Source organism: Theropithecus gelada, chromosome 6 (genome assembly GCF_003255815.1).
Source record: "Theropithecus gelada isolate Dixy chromosome 6, Tgel_1.0, whole genome shotgun sequence".
NCBI classification, from domain to species: Eukaryota; Metazoa; Chordata; class Mammalia; order Primates; family Cercopithecidae; genus Theropithecus; species Theropithecus gelada.
Window position 1 is genome coordinate 11,465,355 of NC_037673.1, and position 12,485 is coordinate 11,477,839.

The 12,485-nt window shown below is 38.7% G+C and overlaps 1 protein-coding gene across 3 annotated transcripts in view; it reads right to left on the reverse strand.

The window, feature by feature from the left end:
- The window catches only part of CTNND2 (catenin delta 2), a 928,994-nt gene that overhangs the window by 752,807 nt on the left and 163,702 nt on the right, over positions 1–12,485 (reverse strand). For all 3 annotated transcript variants that reach the window (XM_025387612.1, XM_025387608.1, XM_025387606.1), the window contains exon 2: positions 3,885–4,021. Coding sequence is in view for 2 of the 3 variants with exons in the window: in XM_025387608.1 (XP_025243393.1) it covers positions 3,885–4,021 (137 nt within the window). In the remaining variant the exon portion in view is untranslated. The remainder of the gene's footprint in view (positions 1–3,884; positions 4,022–12,485) is intronic.

Genomic DNA, 12,485 nt, shown 5'->3' on the forward strand with positions numbered 1-12,485 from the left:
CAAGATTGTGCCACTGCATTCTAGACTGTGCGACAGAGCAAGACTCCATCTCAAAAACAAAACAAACCCTCAGAAATGTCTTCCTCTTACTTTTCTATATTTTGTGCCATAAGAAAAACAACTAAAAGGAAGAGAATGTCTGTTTTGCTACCTTTGAATATCCTAAATAATGCTACCAATATCCTAAATAATGGTACTCAAAAACTCCTCTAAAATCAAGAATACGGTTTATAATGATTGTGGAACTAAAAGAACAATGAAAATTAGTGTAACGATAGAGTATATGGAGTTACAAACACTCTCAATTTCAAGTTTCTTTTTAATCTGTAAAAATCATCTGGAGCTTGATAATATATTGACAGACGAGTTTCCTGAAATTTTCATCTATAATTTTTTCTATTTTAAAACTCTTTACATATGGTTGCCTTATATTTTTAACTCCATTGCTAACTACTTGAGGGCCAATTCAGGATTGCATTGGGAGTTATACCTGATGTAAATGACGAGTTGATGGGTGCAGTAGACCAACATGGCACAAGTATACATATGTAACAAACCTGCACGTTATGCACATGTACCCTACAACTTAAAGTATAATAATAATAAATAAATTTTAAAAAAAAATTTTTAAGAAACAATTTAACTTAGCTTTCACTCCACAGATAATATTCTAGACTTGAGGGAAAAAAGAAGGAATCTTTAAGAATGATTTAGGATACAAATCCCCCAATGAAGGATAAGATTGGTTGTTCCCATCAGGCCATCCCCAAACAGCTCATGGAATCTGCTGCTTGTTGATTTATGCTTTTACCTAGGCAGATGCTGCACTTGGGACCGAATTCCCAGCCTATGACTTGGGCACCTGAGACTTCTCTATCTCAAGTTTCCAGAACACATTTGCATCCCTCCCCAAATTACTTACGTGCCACCAAAAAAAAAAAGTCATCTTTGCTGCCCAAAAATGAACAATACATTTTTTTAATTACTCAGAAAAAAGCTTTTCACAGTGATATAGTTTGACTGTATCCCCACCCAAATTCCCAATGTCTTCAGTCTGTTTCCACCTCCATCTAACTGTAAAACACATATGCTATACAATGTTAATAGACTGATTTGTTTCCTTCTATACTTTTCTAGATGCTCATAAATATGTATAAACCAAAAACATATCTAATGTTCTGAGTTTTTAAAAACAGGATAATACCATACTACGTAATTTCCTTTCTAAAATTCTCACAGATTTTTTTCCCCAAAGGTTAAACATAGAGCCCCAACTCATTTTTACTAATGACTGCATAACATTTATAGAAAAAATATAACATTTTCAACTCTTCACCAAGCCATCCATATTTTTGGCTATTTCAAATAATTTTACAATAAATTTCAACACACATAAAGTCTTATCTATTTAGTCCCTAATTTCTACAGAATATATATCTAAATGAGTAAACCAATGGTTACTGAACATTTTAAATGTCAATGCATAGAAACAAATCATTTTACCAAAAAATTACAGCAATTTATATTCCCATTTGGAATGAAAAAGAATGTGGATTTCTCCAAACCTTAACTCTTACCTAGCATACGATATAAGCTACTTTTCAACAGCTGTCTACCTGGTAGATCAAAAATAAGTCATATTTTCACTTAAAATTGTGTGTCCCCAAGGGGTATATTAGAGTGGACTTTATAAACATTCATTACTTGCTTGCATCTTTCTTCTGTTTCTATCCCTTGCCTAGTTTTGTATTCCTTTATTTCTCTTTTTCTCACCAACATTAGGAACTCTTGATATATTAATTTTATCAACACTTTATTATACTTGTGGCACATATTTTCTCTTGGACTATTTTTCTTTTCTATTTTGAGTTGTGTCTTGCTATTACTAATTAGTATTCACACTGTGAAACTCATCAACCATTTATGTATGGCTTCTGGGCTTCCTCTCTTACCTAAAACCTTGCCTACCTTTAGTTTACAAGGCTCTTTCCCCAAAGTTTCTTCTAATATGTTAATGGTTTTATTTTTACAGTTACCATTTTTTCCCTGTGAGATTTATTTCTCTTTACGCTGTAGGTTAACAGTTTTAATTTTCTTCCAGATGTCGAATCAGTTATGACAACACCATGTAAGCCACTTCTTTGTAATGAACTAAAACATTAATTTTAAGTGAATAGGCAGATATGTATACATGAATCTGTTTTGAACCCTCAATTATGTTTTACACAGAGACCATTCTTTTCTGAGCCCACTGGGCAGTATTGTGATTGGTATGGTTGTAAGACAAAACCTCTCAGAACTTTCCTTGCACTCTCATATATTTATACTTCCACTGGTCTTTAAAATAGTTTGATCCAGTTTGCCAAAGAAACAAACAACCAGCCACAGGATTCTGATTACAACCACCTAAACTTTATATCCTAATTTGGGAGACAGTAATATTGTGATGATACTAAGCTTTTCAACAGAGGACCATGCCATGCCTTTTTATTCATCCTGAATTATTTTACATCCTTGTGATAAAATAATTTTCAGCAAACAGGTCTTGTTGTTTTGTTTGTTTTGTTGTTGTTGTTGTTACATTTATTCTTCCTGCTTTAAATTTTCTTACTACTCAGAAGTCAGTAGCCTAGCAAGACTTCCAGATCACACATGAATAAGAAAGCATGACATAACCCAACCATAAAAAGGTAGTACTTTGAGGATAGGGAGTGGTGTTAACTTCCTTGGTGGTCCCTTTTTTCATTTCCCCTTAAACATAATCAGAAAACTCTCAAGAGTAAGCTTTGGAAAGCAAAGTAATCAAGGAGCACAGCCTAAAGCTCAACCCAATTTCCTGCTTCCTGACTATTTTCACAAACTAGACTATCCACTCAATCTATTCAGCTCTCCCTTGAGTACCTACTTAGCTGAACATTTCCTGACCAGATGGCACACTTTTGACTGATAGCATCATTGATCCTTTCTGTCAGTGGGCTGACTGTTTAGGTGGTTTCCCATTCTTACCTAAATCAGTTTCCACTCATGAAATAGAATCAGTTTCCTCTAGAGCCCTTCTTCTTTTTGAGTAGAGTTACTATTCTTAATTGCTCCCATTTTAGGCTCTTGCTCTGCTGAGATGTTCCTGGAGTCGGGTAAGTTGCTAATTCAGCATCACCAAATCACATAACCCAAACACAGCAGGCTTTTTAACTTAAAATTGTAAAAACTGATATATTTTCTAGCACATGTTTAGAAGAAGCAGTAAATAAAAGAATCTTGATCATCCAGCTGTCTTTATTCACTACTTTTTTATTTACAAGAAACATGACTTTTATAAAGTGACGTTTTAAATCTAAGGTTCAGGTTTTATTTACTTATGCATTTTTTGGCAAAGTAATATTGGAGGAAGAATCGTTCAGACTTTCATTAGTTTGAGAGGGAAAGTTTTAGACTGTATCCTTCCAGATCCATCTCAGAAAACACTGGACAAACCAATTTGCCTTGACTTTGATGTGATATTCATTTACTGTCATACCATATTTTTAACTTCCTGGATATATTTTAATTTTGTATTAGATTTTATGTTTTCTAAGACTAATTATTTCACTTTGTACGTTTAAAAGCATTAAATGTCAGGTCCATCAATGAATATGCCAAAGCTTCACTCATAGGAAATTTTGATTGCAAAGTTGTTTTTCTTTCCCTATAAAATATCTTTTCAAGAAGGCTGCCCAAAACACGGAGTCCAAAGGAATTACAACCATATTATAATATTATTTATATAATAAATACCAACACTCTGCTAGATAAGTATGAGTTTCTTTCAACAGAATTTAATCTTTCATCTAGAAAAATGTTTAAAATGTCCCCAAACGCATGTCACAGAAATGGAATGTTTCTACCTGTTCTTTGACTGAGGCGAGGATGGCAGAGGTGGTTTCTGTTTCAGAGCCATCCCCGTTGGAGGTGTTTAAGCCGGGGCTCAGGGAACTCGTTTTCTCTGAGGCTGATGAAGGCTGGTCTGGGACAGGCATAGCTCCTGCAAGGCAAGAGGACACGATCAATACAATCGGATGTTGACACTAAACAGGTACAACTATCAGACCACTCTAAAGATACACACAGAAAAAAAGTAAAACTATGAGCTGCTGAGAAAGACCAAGACACAATTATAGAAGGGGGGTAATACAGTAAATTAACAGTACAAGTAAATAGAATGCTTTAACCTTTTATCACCCCCAACCAAATTCCAGAACACACGCCCACCTAGTGTTTTGGTAAATGGGGAAAGAAATGATGAGAAGGAAAGAGGAGAGATTGTAAGGGTAAAGCCATAAAGGAGTATTGAGTCTGAGAAGCTAGTCCAACTACAAATTTATGACTATTTTAGGTAAATTTATTACCTGCCTATTGGTATATGTGGTGTTATTATATGTTTCCTCCTTGGTTCCTGGCTCATATCTCCTCTAGTCCCTGATGTAGTCTTGTGATGGTGTTGGGTGTGTCAGGTCTCAGGAGCAGGCCTCAGAAAGCAATTTCTCTGACCTTCCTTGCCCTCCTTTGACCTGCTCTAAGGCAGGACTCTAATCTTCGCTGCCTCCTTTCTGGTTATGGGTCATAAGACCCTCATTCCACATAAGGTCCTGCCCCCATGCCCTGGGGGAAAAAATGCTGATGTCAAGAAGCCTCCATAAAACCAGAGGACTGGGATCCTAGAGCTTCTGGGGAGCTGACTATGTGGAGGTTACTGGAAGGTGGCACATCGGGAGGACTTGGAAGCTCTGCACCTCTTCCCCCATAACTCACCCTACGCAAATCTTCATCTGTATCCCTTGTGATATCCTCTGAAATAAACGTGTAAACACATGTGTTTCCCTGAGTTCTCTGAGCTGCTCTAGCAAATTAATGGAATCCAACCCAGGGACTGTGGGACCCCCAGCTGAAGTCTGTTGGTCAGAAGTTCTGAGGCTTGGACTTGCATTTGGTGTCTGGGGGGATGAGACAGTCTTGGGGACTGAACCCTCAACCTGTGGGCTCTGACACTCTCTGAGAGTAGATAGTGTGGTACATCGTGTCGGAGTGATAGAGTAGACAGTGTCAGAACTGAATTAAAGGACAGTCAGCTGTGTCTGCTGCTTGGCGTGTATGGGAAAAAATCCACACATTTGGTCACGGAAGTCTTCTGTGTTTGTTGTCGCTGTGTGAGAGCAGAAGAAAAACAGAGTTTGAGAGGGTTTTCCCCAAAACAGTATATTTCCAACTCAAAAGAAAATCTATCAGACATTCCCCTTTGTAAGAAAACCATACAGAAGCCATGATTAATAATTTACCAATAATTAAAGAGATACCTGAATTAACATAAGAAGCTTAGTATTGTGAAATACAGTCAATAACTAATCTACTCCACAAATATTTACCAAGTTCCTACTCTGTGACAGACAGCAGACAAAAACTGGCAAGGCCATTTGCCACAGTTGATTTTGTCTGAGTTTATTTATGAAAGAAGGCAGAAACTCAAATAATATTAGACCCAATGCGTAAATGGATGCGTATGTACAGGTTAAAAACAACATTCTCAGAGTTGTTCCTATCATTCCTGCACAAACAAATGAGATTGCTGTGGTCTGAGTGTTGATGTCTCCCAAATTCATATGCTGAAATACTAATACCCAATGTGATGGTACTAGGAGGAGGGGCCTTTGAGAGGGGAAGAGGTCAAGAGGGTGGAGCCCTCATAAATAGGATGAGTCCATATAAAAGAGGCCTGAGAGAGACTTCTCAACCCTTCCACGATGTGAGGGCACAGCAATAAGACATCATCTATAAACCTGAAAGCAGGCCCTCCCCAGACACCAAATCTGCCAGGCCTTAATCTTGTGTTTCCCAGCTCCAGAACTTCAAGTAAATTTCTTATAAGGAAATTTGCTTATAAGGACCCAATTTATGGTATCTGGTTACTCTGGTCCCCAAGAGAGCCACCATGACCTTGTATGGCCACCTCTCTACATGTCCATGGGTTCACAGGGGACTCTATGCAAGGTGATACGGTTTGACTATGTCCCCCTACAAATCTCATCTTGAATTGTAGCTCCCATAATCCCCACACGTAGTGAGAGAGACCAGGTGGGAGGTAATTAAACCATGGCGGCAGGTTTGCCCACCACTATCATGTTCTCATGATAGTGAATAAGTCTCATGAGATCTGTAGCTCAAATGAACTAAAAAAGGGACTGAAGTATTTGTTGCATGTATCATCTAGCAATGATCAACAGAGAAAGCAATAGTTAACTGAAGGTGATATTTACCAAGGCATTACAAAACCCTCATCTCAATAAAAGGCTGAGAGTAAATAGAAATTATTTTCTTGCCTAAAGCTATTATATTACACATCCCTCCAGGAACCAGGGTTGTGTAAATATTAAAAGGTATTTTCTATTATAGCATATCTAAGCATCCCGTGATTTTCACAGTAACCTCTGCCCTATGTTTTTACCTGTGTCTAGTTAATAATTTAGAGATATGCAAACCTGAAAAGGCCCCATTACAGAATTTTATTTAAAATATATGTTAAGGAAAGCAGTCATCCAAATTTCTTATGAACATTTCATCTAATTTTTTATTTGTTTTAATTTTATGAAGTACTTTTAATAATATCACCAATGGGGATTGGAATAGCACTGGAAAAGTAAATCTGTTACAAACAGAATATGTGAAAAGGAATAATAATATCACCAATGGGGACTGGAATAGCACTGGAAAAGTAAATCTGTTATGAACAGAATATGTGAGAAGGTTTGGGGAAATAATATCAACAAGGCAAAATCTGAGCAAAGAGTGAGAATCAGATTAAATATGATTTGGCAAAATGCAACCATAGCTAAAAAGTTTAAAGTATTGAAGGTGATGAATACCAACAGGATGAAAGAAAGAGATTTGCATAATTCTGGTGGTGTGTTAGGAAGAACATAATGAAGTGTATTTATGTATTCAACATGCTTTCTCATATGGTTTTCTTATTTGATCAAATCTCTTAATTATGTAGAATGTAAACAAGCAGTTCAGCAAATGTTGTGCCCAGATAAAGAGTGGAACCTATGAATTTCCACCTAGGGAAGGTTTCAGAGACGGTGGAAGACAGCAGAAAATAAGAATGAAGGACAACGCAGCTCTTGTGTGCACAGTCACCTCTGGTCCCCGAGACAGCTGCCATGACCTTCTATTGCCACCTCTCTCCATGTCCATGGGTTCACAGGGGACTCTATGCAAGGTGATATGGTTTGGCAATGTCGCCCCACAAATCTCATCTTGAATGGTAGCTCCCATAATCTAAACATGTAGTGAGAGGGACCAGGTGGGAGGTAATTAAATCACGGAGGCAAGTTTTGCCCATGCTGTTCTCATGATAGTGAGTAAGTCTCACGAGATCTGATGGTTTCAGGAAGGGCAGTTCCCCTGCACATGCTCTCTTGCCTGCCACCATGCAAGACATGTCTTTGCTCCTCATTCACCTTCCGCCATGATTGTGAGGCCCCCCCAGCCATGCAGAACTGTGAGTCCATGAAAACTCTTTTTCTCTATAAATGACTCAGTCTTAGGTATGTCTTTATTAGCAGCATGAGAATGGACTAATACACAAGGAGCACCTCATGCTGAGAAAGGAGGAGTCTCACATATTTTAAATTACCATTTTAATTTTTGTTTCCTTTACATTTTATTGGGCCCATGTTAATTCAGTCTCTGAGCCAGTATTATTATCAACATAGTTTTGCCAAAGAAATTGTTTAAGGGCCCAAAGTTATTAAGTTACATAAGTGGGCCCGGAACTCAGGCTTTCTGCCTTTTAATTTCTATTTCAATGTCCTTTGATGTGTCAGCCTATTTCCCATAACCTGTACTGCCTCCTAAATGCTACTCTACTAACTAATTTTTATAAAATGTAACTCTTTAAAAGCGTAACAGTGACCTGTCATTAAAAAAATATGGGATTTAATAGGCACTGAATCAAGGTTTCTCCTCGGGCACTTGACAAGTGTGACCCACACAGTATGGGGAATAATTAGGCCTGTTTATCTACCTCCTTTCTCCTTACAGCAATAACAGAAAGAAGTGGAATCTTCAAGGCTTATTCCACCATACAGAGCTACCGCTACCTAAGGCAACCTCCATTCCTGAATGCAAATGACTTGGAATAATTTCCATGATTCATAATTTTTTAAATCCAAATTTAATTTAACTATTGGTCCTCACTGTGTCTGGAAAGAAAAGACAATCACCTTCCAATCACAATCTTGTCAGCTCAGGGCACACAGAAGAGAGAGAGGAGATGGCAAAAGACCTGCCCCAGTGAATCCCTGGATGGCCTTAGGGTAAGTATAAAAAGTGTTAAGCCTCTACTTCGCAGTAATATAGCCAACTACTTCAGTCTTAATCACAGCTAATCTACTAAAAATTAGTATTTACTCTGTGCTAAATTCAGGAAATCTGGAAAGGACAGAGAAATAAAAAGCAAAAACCAAGAACAAAGGAAGAACAACCACCAGGAATTCTGCCATTCCACATAAGTAAAATTACTTTGACGGGGATTTTGGTGATTTATATTTCTAATATAACTTATTCTATACAACGATTTTTTACATAATAAGGTACTAATGCAAGGTTTTTGAATTTCTTTTGGCTCAGCAACATTTAATGAACAATTTCTTATATCAACAAACATTGTTCTACAGTTTAATTATAATGAATACTTAGTATTCAATAATCTGTATATGTTGAAAGTTATCTACCTGTCTTTTATATGTGATTTTTACCCCTTTTTTTTTTTTTTTTTTTTTTTGAGAGGGAGTCTCACGCTGTCGTCCGGGCTGGAGTGCAGTGGCCAGATCTCAGCTCACTGCAAGCTCCGCCTCCCGGGTTTACGCCATTCTCCTGCCTCAGCCTCCCGAGTAGCTGGGACTACAGGCGCCCGCCACCTCGCCCGGCTATTTTTTTTTTTTGTATTTTTTAGTAGAGACGGGGTTTCACTGTGTTAGCCAGGATGGTCTCGATCTCCTGACCTCGTGATCCGCCCGTCTCGGCCTCCCAAAGTGCTGGGATTACAGGCTTGAGCCACCGCGCCCGGCCTTACCTCATTTTTACATTCAATACATGGGTTCCCAGCAGTAGAATTGGCAAAATAAGGAATCTGTGCATTTTTCGGCCTTTTGTTAGCCAAAGTCCTGCTGCCAGGCTGGTCCAGTCTGCCCACCCACTGGAAAGGTCATGAGAATGTGACCTCACCACAGCATTAACCACACGATCTTCATTATCCTTTCAGGCTTTTGCTAACCTGATATAGAAAAATACACCCCTTTGACTTTGTTTTTATTTGACTATGAGTACAGTGTACATTTTACACAGATTTATTCATCCTGTACAGCACTTCTTGCTACCCTTGAAGTGGTTACCATGTAAGAAGTCTTCCTACACACAGTAGAATTATAATCTGCAAATACCCAAGCTGCATTTTGGACAGACCTATCTTCCACATGAGCAAAAGAGACAGCAGTGAGGTAAGAACAGCCCTAAATTTTGGGTGGGTTCTTCTAGCAGAACTTGGTACCAGCAAGTCCTATGTCCAGAAAATAATAAAACAACAATCCTAGCAGTTTCAGGGTGCAAGTCACACTGCTCTATGCCCACACATGCATGAGCAGTGTTACGGACAGAACTATATTCCCCAAGTTCATATGCTGAAGCCTTAATCCCTATGTGACTGTATTGAAGATGGAGCCTTTAGGAAAGTGATTAAGGTTAAATTAAGGTCACAGAGTGGTGGAGACCTAATATAACATGACTTGATGTGCTTATAAGAAGAGCAAGTAGCATCAGAGGTCTCTCTTCCCCTTTGCATACACATAGACAGAAAGCCATAAGTAGGCACAATGAGAAAATACTGTCAACCAGCCAGGAAGAGAGGTGGCCTCCTAGCACCTTGATCTTGGACTTCTGTTCTCCAGAAATACGAGAAAAAAAATTTCTGTTATTTAAACCATTCAGTCTGCAGTATTGTGTTATGGCGGCACAAGCTGACCAACACAAGAAAGGTTCAATTTTCTCAACTTTCTTTCCCTTAATTCCCCTGTGGGCTGGGTGTAGAGTCTTGGGAACTGACAGAAGCAAGGTAAAACATCTCTTGGTATCATCTTCATCTAAAATGAATCACAGGTCTCAGGAGGAGGAATGTGTCCCAACTTTGCTTCAAATCAGCATACCGGGATAAAGCAAAGCTTACAAAGGGATGTACCCCATTGTATGAAATAAGCCTACAGAATAAAACAGTATCTTAAACACATCCATAATACTACCACTTTCATAAATGATGCAATTAGAAATTCAGAAAAATTGGCCTGCATGACAATAACAGCAAAAGCAGGTAGGCCCTGCACGCCGAGCCTTCTTCTCAGTTTGAACTCTTATAACTATAGGTAATAAAATGTTACGACGTCCAAATGAATAGTCTAAACTTTTCTTTCCCAAATAGGAGTCTCTATAAATTTACATGACACTTGGCAACATGCTAGAATCTTAACTGCATTTTGGAAGGCCAAACTCTCTCGCCATCAATGCAGAGACAACATTCAATGTCATATTTTATTGACATCCATCACACACACACAAACACACACGCAAATTCTTACTTCATATTTGAACTTGTTCTTTCTTTTGTCACTTCTGCATCGCAACTGATGACTTACACATCAAGACATGGTCATCTTCAACAAAATAAATGATGATGTCTGCATCATACAACCATCCAATTAAGTGACACACCCAGCATTCTTGTGTCACCGTTACTTGTTGGTCTCCTCCTCTCCAATTTGCCAGTAAGTTCCTTTGGCCGTTTATGGGTTTTGCTCCTTCTTAGCTGCCCTCCCCTCTCTGTAAGCCACGACCTCTTATCCTTCCAATTCTCCTCTCATTCTGTCACTCTTGGGGTCCTAGGGCCTTCAGGCTCTGAAGTCACATGCTTCAAATTCCAGCATTTCCAAACTCCAAGCATGCTGTGGGAAGCTAGATATTTCCTCAGTTAGACTTGCACTACAGCAGCCCCACCCACACATAACTATCTACATTTTAATTAAAATAACATTAAAAAGTCAACTATTCATATTTCAACTGCTCAACAGCCAGAGATGGCCAGTGGGTACACTATTAACAGTGAAAAGTGGAAGATGTCCATCACTGCAGAAAGTTCTACTTGATGGCCCAAGTCTATGCCCAGTAGTAAACTCTCTGATGTAATCTTCTATTCGCAGCTGAATCCAGGCAGGAGAGGTCTTGAGACGTGGTCAGATTACCAGGATAATTGGAAGGGAGAACTGGTGGGACACTTGAAAGATTCTATGTGGATGTGAGCCACAGAGAGAGGAGTCCAGGTGAGTCCAGGGGCTTGGCCTGAGTGACCGGCCATCAGCCAAGATGTAGGTGGAACAGACTTGGGGCAGGGAAAGGCAACCTTGCCTGCAAACTTTCAACCTGAAATCTACCTATGACTCTTCTGTGCTGCTGACATCTGGGCAGCTGAGCTCTCTGGCCAGAAACCACACTCTGATGTCAGTCAGGGAATGTAAAGATTGAGAGCTAATTATGACGAACTCACAGCTAATATCATATGGAATGATCAAAAACTGGAAGCATTCCCTTTGAAAACCAGTACAAGACAAGGATGCCCTCTCTCACCACTTCTATTATAGTGTTGCAAGTTCTGGCCAGGGCAATCAGGCAAGAGAAAGAAATAAAGGGTATTCAATTAGGAAATAAGGAAGTCAAATTGTAACTATTCGTAGATAACATGATTGTATATTTAAAAAACCCCAATGTCTCAGCCCAAAATCTCTTAAGCTGATATGCAACTTCAGCAAAGTCTCAGGATACAAAATCAATGTGCAAAAATCACAAGCATTCCTATACACCAATAGCAGACAAACAGAAAGCAAAATCATGAGTGAACTCCCATTCACAATAGCTACAAAGAGAATAAAATACCTAGGAATCCAACTTATAAAGGATGTGAAGGACCTCTTCAAGAAGAACTACAAACCACTGCTCAATCAAATAAAAGAGAACACAAACAAATGGAAGAACATTCCATGCTCATGGATAGGATGAATCAATATCATGAAAATGGTCATATTGCCCAAGGTAATTTATAGGTTCAATGCCATCCCCATCAAGCTACCAATGACTTCTTGACAGAATTGGAAAAAACTACTTTCAAGTTCATATGGAACCAAAAAAGAGCGCACATGGTCAAGACAATCCTTAGCCAAAAGAACAAAGCTAGAGGCATCACACTACCTGACTTCAAACTATACTACAAGGCTACAGTAATCAAAACAGCATGGTATTGGTACCAAAACAAATATACAGACCAATGGAACAGAAAAGAGGCATCAGAAATAATGCCACACATCTATAACCATCTGATCTTTGACAAACCTGAAAAAAACAAGCAATGGGGAAAG